General features: G+C 41.7%; 1 protein-coding gene across 6 annotated transcripts in view; it reads left to right on the top strand.

The window, feature by feature from the left end:
- Positions 1-17,570, top strand: part of DHRS7 (dehydrogenase/reductase 7) — an 82,647-nt gene that overhangs the window by 50,264 nt on the left and 14,813 nt on the right. For 2 of the 6 annotated variants that reach the window (XM_054690840.1, XM_054690828.1), the window contains one exon: positions 1,183-1,264. The exons of 3 other annotated variants lie outside the window; for them this stretch is intronic. Coding sequence is in view for 1 of the 3 variants with exons in the window: in XM_037503456.2 (XP_037359353.1) it covers positions 11,644-11,776 (133 nt within the window). In the remaining 2 variants the exon portion in view is untranslated. Of the gene's footprint in view, positions 1-1,182; positions 1,265-11,580; positions 11,777-17,570 lie in introns of those variants that run through there. One more of the 6 variants, XM_037503456.2, reaches the window with a different exon arrangement.

Genomic DNA, 17,570 nt, shown 5'->3' with positions numbered 1-17,570 from the left:
GTGTTGTAATGAATTTTACCTCAATGAAAAATATTAATAATTAAAAAAACAAAGAAATCATCCACCTCGATGCTTTGGGAAACATTGAGAAGGGAGCTTCTGTCCTTCCTTCCCCAGCTATTTCATTACTCTCCCAGGGAGGAGGAAAGATACATCTGCTCAGTGAGAGCTGAGAAAAATGTATTTAGTAGAGATCCATGAGTTCACATGGAACTTTTGTACATGTGAACACAGGTTCCCCTCTGGGTAGGCACAGCTCTCAGGCCATAGGACTTGATGAGCAGACAGTATCTTTAAGTAAAACACTCAAACCAGGGGCCTCGCTTGTGGTGCAAGGGGTTAAGCACTGCACTATGAAGCAATCTGAAACCTCTGCAGCATGAGCCCACCAGGGAGCAACCCACGTGATGAAGCAGACCTCCCCTGTCTTGCCCACTGCTCCCCTCAGCAGTGTATTTCAGTTAGTCTGACTGTTCTGTTCCCCACTCTGTCTCTGGTGAATCCTCTTACCCCCTGCATCTCTGGCCTGTGTCCCAGCTCTTGTATGCATAGATAAATAAAATCTTTAAAAAAAAAAAAAACAAGCAGGGCCTCCCCTGGTGGCTCAGCGGTTGAGCGTTGGGCTGCAAAGCTGCCCACAGCCTCTGCAGTGCCAGTTCCATCCCCGGCCACTGGCAAGGGTCCCACATGGCATGCAGACCTCTCCTGCCATGCCCGCTGCTCGCCTCAGCAGTGTATTTCGTCAGTCTGCCTGTTCTGTTCCCCGCTCTGGTTCTGGTGAATTCTCTCACCCTCCTGGCTTCTGACTGTACATAGTGCTTATATAAATAAATAAATAAATAAATAAATAAATAAATAAATAAATAAATAATAATAAAAAAGGCAGACTCAAACCAGCTGCTCAGCTTGGTTAGTGAAGTATAGGCCAGATTTAAGTCTCCACCTCCCCTCTGCCAACACCCTGCACAGGTAGCAACTTTCATGATGTATTATGTTTTAGCACTTCCTTACCTGCAAAAAACCTGCAATTTCCTCACCCCTATTGGTTAATACATGTGGGTCAAGGCCCACGGGCTTCTAGAGGCAGGCCTGTCTACTGCCTACTCTGCTTGGCAGGTATGGGGTGGGTGGTTATTTCCCTTATAGGAAGGTGACTGTTCAGCAAACTTGCCTGATTTCCAGGGCCTAGAAATCTAAACCTGGGGGAAGGAAGAAGTTCACAGGGCGTATTCCATCTGACTGACTCATGCTCCATGGAAGAAAGGTATGAGACAAATATTTCAGAAAATTCCAGTACCATTTCCATTAAGCCATTCTTCTGTTTATTCATTTATTCCACAAATGTTCTTCAGCATCTTCACAGGGCTGGTATGCAAGAACTTGGGTGTAAAACTTTGAATAAGATAGTCTCTGCTCTAAAAGTACTCATGGCCCAGTGGGGAAGAGAAGCAAGTCACAATGTGGTGTAACTAGTTTTCTAGTAGGTGCATATATGGGGTGCTTTGGAAACATGGGAACAGATCAAGAACTTAATCAATTTGAGAGGAGCAGAGAAGTCCAGAAATCCTCTTTCTAGGAGAGGTGATATCTGACCCAAGTCTTGAAAGCAAAGAAAGTTTTTCAAGCACATGCAGAAGTAAGTAGGAGAATCGCATCTAGGGTGATGTTCATAATTCTGACTTGGACAGCTAGGTAAATAATGGTGTCTGTAATTTGGAAAGACATAAAGGGAAAAGAACTTTAGACATGTTGCTGGAAATTATGGCCTCTGTGTCCTCTGGAGTTCTCTAGTGACTGGGTGAATAGAGGCAAAAGAGAAAAACATTTTTTTTTAAAGATTTATTTATACAAGCACTGGGTACAGTCAGAAGTGCGGGAGGGTGAGAGAGAATTCACCAGAGCCAGAGCGGGGACCAGAACAGGCAGACTGACGAAGTACACTGCTGAGGGGAGCAGCACGGCAGGAGAGGTCTGTCACTCCATGTGGGACCCTCGCCGGTGGCCGGGGATCCAACCGGCCCTGCAGAGGCTGCGGGCAGCTTCGCAGCCCAGCTTTCAACTGCTGTGCCACCAGGGAGGCCTGAGAAAAACATTTTTTGACTGAAAACCTTGTATATGCCAGGTACTATGAAGTGATTTACCCATTTTATTTCATTTAATTTCCTTCATACTGTTACTTATTATTATCTCCACTTTACAAATTAGGAAATCATACACTTTCTCAAGGTCACAAAAGAATGGAGCAAGAACTTGAATACTGCTTGTCTATACCAAAGCTCATGTTCTCTCCTGAATTTAAGAATGCTTCTGGGAGAGGTGAGGGATAGGGTTGGAGAATGTGGTTTGGGAGTTTTTAATCCAGAAATGGTGGTTCACTCTGTATTTGTATTTGTCTTAGTAAGGCAGTGTCCAGGTGTTCTTGTCTGGTAATTTATAGCACATCATTTAATTTATATTAGGCCCGCCTGCCTGCCTCCTTCCCTCCTTCCCTCTCTCCCTCTTTCCCTCCTCCTCTCTTTTTTATTTGTAAGAGCTACTTATATAATGGTAGTATTTCTCTTAATTACTGCTTATTTTTTCTGATCCTGTAAGTCAAATTTTGAGCTAGATTTCAGTTTTAATGCTGTTGCTGTATTGAGTACAACAGTTTTCTGGCTGACGCCAGCCAACCACAATTTAATCTGTTTTGATAGAAGCATAACATTTTCACAGCAGGAGAACCAATTATTATAGTTCACTAGGCTCACAGCTTATATTTTGTCTCAAGAAGATACAAAGTCTATCCTATGAGCTAGAATTAACATGCACATTATAAGATCTGCAGCTGGTGATGTCACAAAGAAAGCATTTACTTGAGTTTATTTTGAGGATGCCAAAGAAGGAAAACATTTACTCATTTACTCAAATGAGAACTGGGTCTCAGTCCTTGTCTCATTTCTCTCTCTTGTCTCTCATCTCTACCTCTATCTTTCTACCTCTCTGATTCTGTCTTCCTCTTTGTTGTTAACGTTCATTTTTTTAAGATTAATTTTCTAAACTAGAAAATCAGGACTTCTCTTGAAAGAGAATTTATTTTACCAGAGTACTATCTATGAGGGAATATCCAGACATCTTGGATGTCCCGGTTTCTGTGCATCTTTCATTGAAATTTAGAATTAAATAATCAGTCACTAGAAAGAAAATACAAACCAATCAGTAGAGGGCAGTGTTGACTTATTCATGGATGCCTTCAATAGATGATCCAAAATTTAGTAATAAAAGTAATAAAATTTAGTAATAAAAGTCTTTTCTTGGGCCTCCCTGGGGGCTCAAAGGGTTAAGCACCACACTATGAAGTAATCCACAACCTCTGCAGCACAAGTTCGATCCCTGGCCAACCAGAGAGAAACCCACATGGCGCAGCAGACCTCTCCTGTCTCGCCCGCTGCTCCCCTCAGCAGTGTATTTCAGTCAGTCTGCCTGTTCTGTTTCCCGCTTTGTCTGGTGAATCCTCTCACATACACCCCCGCTGCCTGCATCTCTGGCCTGTACCCCAGCTCTTATATGCATAAATAAATAAATCTTTAAAAAAAAGGGTGTCATTAAAAAAAAAAGTCTTATCTTGATGTAAATTGTTCAACAAACATGCAGAGCAGATGGTTCTTAATACATTAAAATCATATTAATTCACATTTAATTGAACCAGATTGTGTGATAATTTTCAAAATAGTAATAGGAAGAATCCTGGACTGGGAATCAGGGAATCTGCTTTCATATTTCTTCTGTCTCTTGGCTTTGTAAGTCTTTTTAGTTCTTTAGGCCTCACTTTTATCATCTAGAAAATGAAACATCTGGCTCAGATAATGGTTAAGTTCCCTTTTGCTGTAATAAACACTCATTCTATGAAAGAGTATAATAAATAGTGTAAGTATAATAAAAAGTATAATAAATTTTATTGAAAGTGGGAAGTTTAAAATGATAATTCCCAAGCCTCAATAATCATCAGAATCAGAGGTAGTCTGACTCCAAAGACCTTGAAGGGTTTCCCAGGATAACAAGGGGCCAGGGTAGGAGTGGTGTGGGGAAATACAATACTGGCCCTCCCAATCCCTCAGTCTTTGTTCACTTAAGAAGAAATTCTCAGGTCATACCAAGAAAGTGGCTTGAGTTCAAGGTAGATGCTGATATGCATCATTTCATCAGATGACAAGTTCATCTTTCCAGTGTGACAGACATTACTAGTGCTTATGTACCTGGTCACCCCATCCTCATTGGGTCATGAAAAACTCTACCTACCATTCTCACATAGGTTTTTTTTTCTGTGAAAAGCTGGAAAGTAAATATATTAGGCATTGTGGATCATCTGGTTCTGTCACAATAATCTGACCTGATGCCATAGTGCAAATACAGCTATATTAGCTATTTCTGTGTAACAACTTACCCCAAATTTTAGTGACTTAAAACAACACGAATGAAATACACAAGGGGGGAGTTCTCCTATACTTCCAGAATACTAAGAATAATGTAAACCAATATTACCTCAATTTTTAAATTAATTAATTAATGCAAAAAAACCCTCCTCTCCCTCCCTTCCCTCCCCACCTCCCCACATATATTTGTTAGCTCACACTTTCTGTGGGACAGGAATCCTGGCATGTCTTAGCTGGGTGCTCTGATTCAAACTTCAGTCAGCTGTTGGTTGGCTGGTGGTATGGTCTAGGTTCACCTGAGAAAGGATCATTGCTTCTTTGTTCACTTACATGGTTTATTTCCCTCTGCATTTTTCTGGTAATCTGTTTACTATTTGTTGACAAATGTCTCTAGCCTTTTTTTCCTGCTTAAACTTGATGACTATTTTTTTAAAATGTAGGACTTTGCCACACTAGTTCTTCATGGACAGCACTTCATACTAATTGCTGCTTCCTTTGAATACACTGCAGTCCAACCCAACACAGCATACACTCCATCCAAGACAGAGAAGACTATCTTCTGAGTCTGCACCCCAGCATTCACACATTTGACTTGCATCGTTGTAGAAATAGTGACAAAAATTGTCAGAGGAATAGTGAGGATCAAAGTCTGAGCCAGTAAGTGGCATCCTGAATGAACTCACCCCTTCACATCTTTACAGACTCTACCCTCATTTCCATGTCAATGAAATCTTGGGCTCTGAGGGTTACAATTCCCAGAATGCCATGGACCTAACTGTCCTGAATGGGGGACCACAGGGAAATAGTGGCAAAGTTAAGCAGCCATGCTTGGCTTAAAACCTGAGCATGTATGCTGTTGCTCTCTTCCTCCCTTCTCCTCCCTTCCTCCCTCTCTCTTACTTCTTTTCACCATTCATCTCAAATCTTTATTTGTTTTTGCTTTTCTTTGCATGCAGCCTTCATTCTCCACTATTTCATGATGTGCCTTTTCTATGTGGTAAGTTCAGTACAAACTGCTGCATTTTCCCCAAGCCAAAAATTTCCCTGACAGTAGCTAGTAAATAAATCCTGGGGAGGATACTGCATGTTAGCTGGGGTTACTTGTCCATCTCTGAACTCATCACGTAGGCTGGGAATATGAAGATTCTTTGATTTGGCTAGGTTGAGTGTACTTGTGCACTGACTGACTAACTAGTTTTCAGATGCTCTTCTTTTCCATATATACAATTTTAAAGGTCCTCCTGCCTGAAGAAATGTAATTTCCTTCTAGAAAAAGATAACCCAAAGTTGCCTACATTTATCTTCAAATTATTCTTGATACTTCTTGATGATATGCATTCTTTCTCATCCAGATGTGGTCCAAATACATACTTAAAGATGTTAAATGATAAATTTAAGGTCCTGCAGCACACACCATATCCAGTGTTAATGGAATGATAGGAAAACCACCATAAAACCTCTCACTGATCTGGGACAGAAAGACCTCACTTTCTAACAGCAAATTGCTTTCCTCCCATGGCCAAACTGGTCACCCTAATTTTTACTTGGTAGGAGGAGCAAAAGTGAGGAAAACTCTTCCCTCTCTGCGCTGTTGTTGGGTCCTTTTTTGGTATAGGCTCTGTGAATGGCCTGAGAACAAAATTATCCTCACTTGTGCTATTCATCAGTAGATTCTGAGGCTGGATTTTTCTCCCTCATGAATAGAACAAATGAGAACAATTTTGCAGAGTAAATATATTAGTTATAATAGCTGTTTTCATGATGATAGTGAATTATTATTTAAGTATGTAACTGAATTCTGAAATGAATTATGAATTCATTTAATTAAAAATTAATTATTCAGATAAAATGAAATTTCTGATGTTGAAATTTATATATTAAATTATTTTCACTTTCCATTGCAAAAACTGCTGGCGAGGTAGAATGACTGTGGTTTTGTCATAATATGTTGGTTAGTTAGGGTCTCCACAGAAACAGAAAAAAGGGATGGGTATATCTAAACCACGCATATACATGCATGTACTGATGACTTAGAAATAATCAGACTGTCATATAATTTAAAAAGTGTCTATTCGAGAATAGGGAGCATGATCTAGGTGCACAACCCAGTGGCAGTTCCAAGATGCATTCCACTGGGGATAGGGAGGACATAGGGTAGTTTTTTTTTTTAAGATTTATTTATGCATACACGAACTGGGGTACAGGCCAGAGGTGTGGCCAGAGGTGTAGTGGGGTGAGAGGATTCATCCAGACAGAGTGGGGAACAGAACAGACAGATTGACTGAAACACACTGCTGAGGGGAGCAGCTGGTGAGCCGGGAGAGGTCTGCTGTGCCATGTGGGTGGCTCCCTGGCCGGGGATTGAACTCGTGCTGCAGTGCCTATGGATGCTTCATAGGTTGCTTCTTAACCCCTGCGCCACCAGGGAGGCCTGACATAGGGGAGTTTTAAAGGATTAAACAGGAGAGTGGTCTAACTAAGCTTAGGTCATTTGAAAATTTTGTATTGGTTGACAGGAGTCTTCAGTGTTGCATTGTGGGGTCATTTTTTTTAACAGCTAGCAGAGATGGCCTTTCCGTCTTTCTTAATCATCCATTGGAGAGAAGAGGATACAGGCATTCTTCTGTAGTCACCAACAAAGAGAAATCAATGAGTGGATATTCTGTCATAGTCCCTGTCAGGGAGCTGAGTTAGGATGTTTAGTCAGGTTGCTTATTTTTTGCCTAGACATCTCAATGACAAGAGATAAAATGGAGTCTGTTTGATTCAAAAAGGATTCTACAAAACAGAAAAACCCTGTTTGTTTATTTGACTTAAGGCCTTAGTAAGACTAACATGTTCCAAACGGTCACTGTTTCTTCATTTTTTCTTGCTTGATTTAAAAATACCAAGGATTAGGATGTTGCAATAAATGGGTGAGGTGGGGCAAAGGGTAAGATTGAGAGGACCTTGGGGCGCAGCAATCATGTTTATCAATAACTCAATGAATTGCATCTTCCAACTAAGGCTTTATTATCACTAATTCCCTGCCTTTTCACATAAAGTTACTGGTTAACAGACAAATGAATCAAGCATACTTGCCTCACAAATATTCAAACTTAGGCCTTTGCAAAATTCCAGACCTTTCCAAAATTCTATATCCAATAATGAGCAACCACACGTTTTTGTCATTGGTACTATGTCCTCTCCTGAAATACCTTTGATATTCCTTCAGAAACCAGATTCAAGCCACTTCTCCATGAAGTCCTATTAGAAAAAAGCTCCTGTTCCTTCGGTCATTCTTCTTAGCCCACTAGAATTTAATTCTGAACTGTGCTTACTGAATAACTGGAAAGGATAATCAGTTTAAGAAAAAAAAAGTCTCAAATCATTAGTAACTTTTATTGTGTCTTAACGATACATCACAAGTGAGTGTGAGAAATCATTCAGTATCTTGCTGTTTCTGTAGCTGGAAAACTGAAATCTTATTTATCAGCCTGCTGAACTGCTCCTTTTTCAGAAACATAGATCCAATCCAAAATTTCCTGGTTTCCTTGTTTTTAAATATTGTGGTTTATTGAATCAAAGTGGCTGAATTTGATACAAATTGAATGTCATTGCCTTCAAGAATTAACTCATATTTCTGGGCTTGAGATACTGGACAAGCAATGCCAGACCTCATTCAAACCTTGCAAATGTATTTTTCTCCCAAGAAATTTCAGATTTCAGCAGGAGACTCATTCTCCTGAATAACAGTGTTGGTGGCGAAGTGATCCCTTGAGTATGCTCTACAGATAGTGACTACAGATAGTGTGAACAGTAGCTAGTTCCTCTCTGTTACCCCACCATTAAAACAAAGAGTTTTATGTCAATGTATGGCTTGGCAAAACTGAAATTTGCAGGGTTAGGGATTCTGGGAAGAGTTGCTGTGGCAGCTCAAGTTCAAAAGCAGTTCCCCTTTTTGGGGGGATATTGGTCCTTTTTTACACAAGGTCTTCAATTGGATGAAAATCATCCACATTATGGAGGCTAATGTGCTTTACTCAAAATCTATTTAATAAAATGCTAATTGTGTCTTGAAAATAGCTTCACAGCAACATTTAGATGGATATTTGACTAAAACTGGGTAGCGTGGCCTAGCCAAGTAGACACACAGATTATCAGTTAACAAATGGATGTTTAATTATGTAAATGAATTTACAACAAGTACATACACTGGAATGAACAAGACATTCATACTGGGCCAAATCGTCAGATTAAATGACAAAAATACATTTTTGAGGCTTACGTGTTCAGGGTTCAGGTAGATCTCTTAATCTCCAGCACTGGACAGATCAGAGATTATACCCTTTGGACAATTTTTCTCCCAGCCTTCAGCCTGCTATCCTGTCAACCACTCCCACAACTACCACTTGCTACACTGTTCTTTCATCCCATACCCCCATGGCTGGAATTTTTAATGGAGAATTTAGTCATCCATGGCATGGCCTGACTTGAGAGACTAAATCTAACTTTTGTTTTATAGAAGAGGAAAAGGGCTCTGAGAAAACTCTTAGAATAGAGTCTGTTTCCTACAGTGAGACATTTTTAAAAGTGAGGCATTTTTAAGTACCATATTTTAAGTCATTTATCAAAAGGAAAATAAAATCCATACTTTAATACTTTGGCCAAAATTTAATCTAAAACAGTTATTTATTCTCATCTTTTTTTTTCAAAGATTTATTTATTTATACAAAAACTGGGGTACAGGTCAGATGCACGGGAGGGTGAGAGGATTCACCAGGGACAGAGCAGGGAACAAAACAGGCAGACTGACGAAATACACTGCTGAGGGGAGCAGCGGGCGAGACAGGAGAGGTCCACCACAGCATGTAGGACTCTTGCTGGCCGCTTGGGATCAAACCGTTGCTGCAGAGACTGCAAACAGCCTCATAGCGCTGCACTCAACCGCCTGTGCCACCAGGGGAGGCCCTATTCTCAACTTTTATCTCCAACTTTCACACAGTTTTTAAGCATATCTATATGTACTAATATTTAGTTAGAAAAATGGAACACACATATAAAAGATGGTGAATTAAGCTGGAAGGAGTTAACAGTAGAGGTTGTCAGTGGTGAAGAAGTCATCAGCAGAAATAACCTGTGGCCAATAACACATGGCCTTGAATTGATTCTGCAAAAAAGTGATTATTGTTATCATTTTTAAATTGAGGTAACATTGGTTTACAAAAGTTATCATGATTTGTGGAATAGGTTGACATGAAGGCAACTCTTGCATGTTACTCTGTGTTGTAAATGGGGTAATCAGTCATGATAAAAGTTTAGCTAGCTCACTCACCTCTTCCTTTGGAAACCCAGAACCATATCATAATTTCTGATTCATCACAATTTATTTTTTTTTTTCACAAGGTCACTGGGTGTGGTGAAGCAAATGTTGTAGGGGGCGCCCTGCTGCTTCTCTGTCTGTCTGCAGTCTGACCACCTAAAATTTAGATGTCACTTATATAATGTTTTAAATTAAACTTCTTAAGGTAACGTGTGAAAACAGTGTTTGTTCAGTATTTCAGGTACTCATACGAGTGATAGAAAAATGGGACAATACCTCCTCAGTGTAATATGACTGATAGAAATTCAACAGACTACCATAGACTTTGGAACTACAGAAAGATAAAAAATTTTTTTCTGAAGATTTATTTATTTATGCATACAAGAGCTGGGGTACAGGCCAGACATGTGGAGGGGGGGGTGAGAGGATTCACCAGAGACAGAGTGGGGAAGAGAACAGGCAGATTGACCGAAGTTACACTGCTGAGGGGAGCAGCAGGCGAGGCAGGAGAGGTCTGCTGCACCAAGTGGGTTGCTCCCTGGCCAGCCGGGGATAGAACTCGTGCTGCAGAGGCTGAGGGTTGCTTCATAGTGCGGCGCTTAATCCCTTGCGCCACCAGAGAGACCCAAGATAAATTTATTTTGACCATTCAAGATTTGGGTTAGAACATCTTGAATTCCATAACACATGTTATACATGCATTTTTAAAATTCATTGTTATTGAAGTACCATCATTTTACATCCTTGCTAGTGTTTTGACAGTATAGGATTTCCCCCTCAGGTGTAGTGACCATAGCACTCCCACTGCTGAAGCACCCGTAGTCCTCCGCGATAATCTCGTGTGTTTTCACCCCTTTCTTCCCCTTCCTGATTTATCATTAGTTAAGCATTCTTATTGCTCTCCTATAAAGGGGACCTCTATAGGTACAGAATACAGACCTTTGTCAAAATCCTGTTTCATTTACTCTAAGAAATGATCATTATAATGGAAATAATATCTAATAACAATTGTTAATACTAATAATTACAAAAGGGAGAATGCATTAATGACTGTACTAGTCACGGTGCTCTTCACAGGCATTTTCTCATTTAAACCTACTTACGTGTTCTTTGTGGGTACAGACAAGGAATTTACTCAGGGTCACTGTGAGCACAGCTCCTGAGTGGTCTCAGGATCCCAAGGGGGCAGCTAGTGCTAGAGCTCTTGGACAGTTACTTTCCAGCAATAGGGCAAATGTTATTTGCAAGGTTCTTTCCGAATTTAAGACAAGGGGCCAACGTAGAGACTGGGTTAATTCATTGGGGATAGGGGTTGGCGGTTGGGGGTGTGAAAAACAAGCTAATGGCTTATTCTGTTCACCTACTGGGGGGGGGCGGGGAGAAAGAGAGAGAGAGAGAGAGAGAGAGAGAGAGAGAGAGAGAGAGAGAGAGAGAGAGAGGGAGGGAGGGAGGGAGAGAGAGAGAGAAAGAAAAAAAGATGAGGAGTAGACAACATTGACAGGGTGAAATGTTTGTGCTGTTTCTGTCGACACAACCAGACACTTGAAACAGTTTGCCCTCAAAAAATTTTTAGAGTCGTTCTTGTGGCAAACGCTGTGATTACGGTACCAACAGGAGTATCACGGGGTAATAAAGTCATCCAAGTCTTTTGTCCTCTCGCAACCCTTTATTAGGCGACACCCGTGCAGCTGTTGCTGCGCTCGGAGCCCTGGCGCGTGCGGTCGGGCGGGACCCCGCGACAGGGACGGCCGCTTCCCCCGCGACGAGGCTGGGCCGAGCCCCGACGGCTCCTCCTCCCGCCTGCTCTCGGGGCGGGGCCGCGCTGCGTAGCCTCAGCTGGGCGAGGCCGGGCGTCTCTCTCGACTGCAAATCTCCCGGCTTGGCTCGTGCGCGGCGGGTCTTCTCGCTCCGAGTCGGGCGCACTCGGCCGCGATGACTTGGGAGCTGCTGCTTTCGCTGCTGGCTGTGTGCGCGCTGCTCGCGGTGGTGGTGCAGCTGCTGCGCTTCCTGCGCGCCGACGGCGACTTGACCCTGCTGTGGGCCGAGTGGCAGGGCCGACGCCCAGGTGAGGGCCGGCGACCGGGCTTCCCGCGTGGGAGGCCGCGTTCGGTGCTTGATGGGTCTCCGCCGCGCAGCTCTGGGTTCGGTGGAGCTTCTGACGTCCAGCCGGCGCCTCTCCTGAGGGCTGGGGGTCTGTGCGGTAGAGCTCATTCTGAGCCTTTGACTTTTTTTTCTAAATATTTATTTATTTGTGCATACAAGAGCTGGGGTACAGGCCAGAGGTGGGGTGAGGGGGTAAGAGGATTCACCAGAGACAGAGCAGGGAGCAGAACAGGCAGATCGACCCAAGTACACTGCTGAGGGGAGCAGCAGGCGAGACAGGAGAGGTCTGTTGTGCCATGTGGGTAACTCCCTGGCAGGCCTGGGCTCGAACTTGTGGTGCAGAGGCTGTGGGTTGCTTCATAGTGCGGTGCTTAACCCCTTGCACCACCAGGGAGGCCCTGCCCCTTTGATTTCTGACCTGGTTGTCACGGACTTGCCTAATTCTAATGTAAAAGAGCTTTGGAGGCACTGGGCATCCACTGGATCCTGGATAATCAACCCGGCCTGCAAGGATTCTGATGCAGAGTAGGAGGAGGCTGCTTAGAGAAAGTGCACATCCCATCAGAGCTTGCAAGGGAGCCTCCTTTTGAGGACTGGGCTTGGCTTTTCGACTCCCTGAAGTTGTTTATACTCCACTTCTCACTCTTCTGGAGTTTTGAAATAAAAGTTAAGTTTCCGAAGTTACCCACTTACTTACTCATTGGGATAAAAACATGCTATTAGAAAGAACTGGATTGGGATTTTGCCTAGAGCAAGTATTGGCATACTAAAAGGGGCATTCTGCCTATCCGGCTTCTACCTGGTCTTGCTTAGTAGTGTTTGTTCCTTTACTAAACACATCCATGTGCTAAGCAGTGAGCCTGGGTCCTTGACCTCCATGATCGCTAAACTTGACAACGACTCTTACAAAGTAGGTATTCTAAGTCTTATTTTCCAGATTTGGAAACTTATGTTTAGAGAAGTTAAATGACCTGCTCAGGGCTAAGCTTTGAGTCCATAAGGGCTGGAGGTAAGTGGGGTTCCCCAAGCAGGTGAAAAGTAATAACTTGAAAGTAATAGCTGGCAGCTCAGAAGGTAGACCTTGCTTTCAAAACTGAGCAGGGAAGGAAGGGAAGTGGCATCACTTCCATGGATGTGAAAATTGGTTATTGGCTAGGGGGTAAAAAAAAAATCTTAGATAGTACAGTATTTTGTGTCTTGCCACAATTCAACCCTACCCCATATAATCTTTTTCCTCAGTGTTTCATTTCTCTTGATCGGTTTTCTTGGATATAAACTGTGCAGTGCTGATATCATTAGTGAGTTCATTGAAAGTACACTATTCTTATGCAAAGTCAGTGCTACTGAAATATGGCAAATATATGGCTGTGATTGAAGAACTTCCTCTTGAGCATCTGCTCCATTTTAACAGAGGGAGAATGGAGTGCCTTTCAGCCAGCTGTTATGTGGATGTTTGCATTTGATCCTTAGTGCTTTTGTGTTAACTTGGACTTTGAGGATTACCTAGAAAGTAGTTAATATTTTAACATTTAATTCTACAAAAGTTATTTAACTATTATGCCAAGTCCTGAAAAAGAAAAATGTTGGCAATATTTGAATATCTAACAGCTAGTTAAAAGTTATTTTCACACATCAAGCAAAAAGTTACAAGTTAAGGTGACTAAAGAAAGTGACAAAACTAAATCAAAGCAAACCTAGAAATATGACTGCAGAATTAAGGCTGCTAGAGAGCCAGGGTAAAAGAGGTGGAAACAGAGGTGGGGGGCATCCAATAGCCTAGGGTGAAGGACTATGGGTACTTTGATGGGAGATGGTGTGGTAACACATCTGAGGAGTGACCCTTTTCCCCTAAATCATATACAGTATTGTAAACCAACATTACCTCAATAAAGGAAAAAACAACAGAATAGTCCTACTCCAAATTCCGATGGTCTGTGGTAAGACCCAGAAGTGTGTATTTTGACAGATCCCTAAATGATTCTTTTCTGTACCATAAGCCTGAGAACCACTGATAGGCTGAATGAAGCATTCTATTTACATGAATTTTCCAGATAACTAGGGCTTACCCATATATAACTCTTTGAAATGTTTTACAGTTCTATATATGTATAAAATAAGTTTGTTCAACAGAGTTTAAGGTTTTCTTTATGACCAAGAGCCATGTCCATGGCATAGTATGGACATTTCTGTTGAGTTGTGTGGGATTATTTCCCCTTCTATACAAGGGGAATAATGAAAAAAAAAAAAAAAGTTAGGGACCATGGACATAATAGACAGGTTCCCAAAAATGACTAGATTGGAAATACGAGTAGACTCAAACAAAGGGAAACACTATCTCTGTCTCCTGTTACTATTTTTTTGTCACTTGAAAAACAGACAATGCACTCACATGATGCAAAATTTTAAAATACAAAAGGATATGTGGTGAAAAGTAAAGTTCTCTTCCATCCTTGTCCCCCAGCCACCCACTCACTGTGTCTCCCCATTGCCATCTTTTATGTATCCCAGAGAAATTCTCTGTTTCCAAGGATTATATCCCTCATGGTGATATTTAAGGGTGTCTAATTTTATTTTATTTATTTATATTTTAAGGTTGTCTAATTTTAGATGTTACATTTAGATCCAGAATATTCCCTGGCACAAGTCCAGAGTAGGAAAAGTCAGTAGCACATGTGAGGAAAACTCAGTTTTAGTTGACAGTAACCTCAATATGAGTCAACTGTAAAGTGACTGCCAGAGAAGATTAGGTAAGCCTAGGAGACGTTTAGTGTCGGAAGCAACAAACCACAAACAACAACAGATGTCTTCTGAATACCTGCTTGTATGTGTGGGCCTCTGTGCTGGGCACTGGGGACACAGAAGTGCCAGAGTCAGCCACTGGCCGGGCCCTCACAGAACCTATCTTCTGGGAGACAAGGGAGGTCATATAGCCGTCTCACCTCTCTGAACTCTCCAGCCCTGTGGGATTCCTGTGTCCTGCTCTGACCAGCTCCCTTCAGTGGAAACATTGACCAACTAGAGCTTGTGCAGAGTGGAGTAAGCACAAGAGTGAGGAAACCTGATGCCATGTCATCTGAGGGAAGCTAGCAGAAATTGGAGGCGCATATTTAGCCTTTGAGAAGCAAGAGATGAGAAGAGTTAGGGAGGACTAACAGCTGTCTTCAGATACATTTGGGATTATCATGTGCATGACAGGCTTGATTTATTCTTTTTCTGATATTATAAGGCAAAAATGATGCCAATTGCTACAAGTCAGTAGAAGTTAAAAGTATATCATCAGGGGCCTCCCCTGGTGGCGCAGTGGTTGAACGCTGGGCTGCGAAGCTGCCGGCAGCCTCTGCAGCACCGGTTTGACCATGGCGCAACAGACCTCTCCTGCCATGCCCGCTGCTCCCCTCAGCAGTGTACTGTTCTACTCTCCGTTCTGGCTCTGGTGAATTCTCTCACCCTCCTGCGCCTGTTCTACTCTCCGTTCTGGCTCTGGTGAATTCTCTCACCCTCCTGCGCCTGTTCTACTCTCCGTTCTGGCTCTGGTGAATTCTCTCACCCTCCTGCGCTTCTGACTGTACCCAGTGCTTGTGTAAATAAATAAAAAATCTTAAAAAAAAAAAAGTGTATCATCAGGATAAAAAAGAACCCTTGAACCCTTGCATGATTAGGCTTGTCCAATAAAAGAACAGGTGCTTGAGGAATATCTAATTCCTGATCTTCTCAGGGAGGAAATCAGAGATTAGTCAAGAGCTTTAGGGAGAATTCTCAAACTGGGTTGGGGGTTGAACTTTAAATTTCCTTACAATTCTGAGAATCTGTTTGCAGAGGCTCTTTAGGGGAGGCCATTATGTATGCCAAATTCTGTAGAGTTGGTAAACAAAAGTTGGTGCTAAATCAAGGTTTGTTCTCTGGAGTTGGAGGAAGCACACCCTTCTGGTCTGCTAAAGTAAATGAGCCTGAGGGCTTCATCATTGGTTTGAAATAATGTTTGCTTATTGGTATAAAATAAAATCTTTGTTAATTCTATGCTAGTTAGAAAAGACTTCCAAAAATACCCTCTATTCAACCTAGAGTCTGAGAATTGCAGAGCTTTAGAACATGAGTTGTTAGGGAATGAATAAATGACTGGGAATATATGTTCAACTATTACTGATAAAGGCCTACAGGAAGTTTGCTCAGTTCTGACTTTCTGTAAAAGTATATCATCCAACAGGATTATTGCAGCCCAAATATACTATTTAGGATGTTTCTATCCTTAGTTCAGAATGTGGACTTTGGAGCTCCGTATACTTGGGTGGGTCTCCCAGTTCTGCCAGGGTTCTTGAATATTTATTCAACAGTTGTTTATGAATTCCTTTCTATATTCTATTCTTTATGCTAAGCACTGAGGACAAAGCAATGAGCAAGGGAGACAGGTACCCAGACTTAAGGAAACTTAGAACCTAATGGGTTAAATTAATCTCTGTAAACCTCATTTTCTTTTTTGAAAAACTGAGATTTCTGTTTCATAAGATTCCTGTGAGGATATTAATAAGGTAATATGTTTAAACACATAGACAGTAATAAAATGATGTTAAGCCCCTAATGTTAGTAACTCCATAGCCCCTGGCTGGAGAAATTAGAACACACAAGACATTGAGTTAATGTTCTGTTGCTGAAAAGTCCATTTGTTAAACAATTTTAGCAATTTCAGTTGACATCTTATTAAGCATTGAATATGTGTCAGCCACTGCTGAATGCTTTACATATTTTAACTCATTTCTCTTAACAATCCTATGAGGAAGGTATTATTATTCATCCCATTTTCCTGTGGCAGAAAATTGAGGCACCACATTCTCAAACTGGAGCATTCACTGCTGTATAATGGAGCGGAGGTTTAAACCCTGGCTTGAATCCAGAGTTCAAATTTGATTTGAATCCAGACTCATACTGTTCACCTGACAGATTTCTAGTTTTCTGATGTTAATTTTTATCTGATCTACACATTTCTGATCTAAAGTCAGAAATCTAAAGGCAGACTTTAGATCAGAAATGTGTATGTTAGGGGATACCTTGTTTGCTGCTTTTGTAAATTAGTTTTTTAAAGATTTATGTATGTATGCATATGAGAGCTGGAGTATAGGCCAGAGGTGGGGGGTGGGTGTGAGCGGATTCACCAGAGACAGAGTGGGGAGCAGAACAGGTGTATTGACTGAAGTACACTGCTGAAGGGAGCAGCAGGACAGACAAGAGAGGTCTGCTGTACCATGTGGGTTAGATCAAACCCATGTGGCCAGGGATCGAACTCGTGTTGCAGTGACTGCCGATAGCTTCATAGTGCTGAGACTTAACCCCTTGCCAAGCCACCAGGGAGGCCCTTGTTTGCTCCTTTTGATACATAACCTATTTAAATAAACAAGGCACTCGGACCATTGTACCACAGTGTCTACAAATTCAGATAGACAGTGAATGTCATCTCCTTCAGTGCAAATATATTTTTCACTGGACAAAGGGTGAATAAGTTACTCCTCATTGCTATAGATCTGTAATATTTTTACAATCTAACAAGAACATAATTGGACAAGCAGAGTACAACATCTTTTTTGTCGTATCTATTTCATCTTGGGGGAACTACTAGATTCTCTAAGATGAAAGTTGAGGCATGTGGGGAGCACTTTTACCAAATGATCCTTAGTTGATATGCATCAAATATGATTGCCAAATTGAAAATCCAGCAGTTTCACCAAGCCATAAAGTATAACTTGGTATGTTCAGATTCATCACTA

This window comes from Talpa occidentalis, unplaced genomic scaffold, assembly GCF_014898055.3.
Source record: "Talpa occidentalis isolate TD23 unplaced genomic scaffold, MPIMG_talOcc4v2.1 talOcc4.11, whole genome shotgun sequence".
NCBI lineage: Eukaryota > Metazoa > Chordata > Mammalia > Eulipotyphla > Talpidae > Talpa > Talpa occidentalis.
The sequence above is the reverse complement of the archived record's forward strand: the minus strand, read 5'-3'. Positions and strand labels throughout refer to the sequence as shown.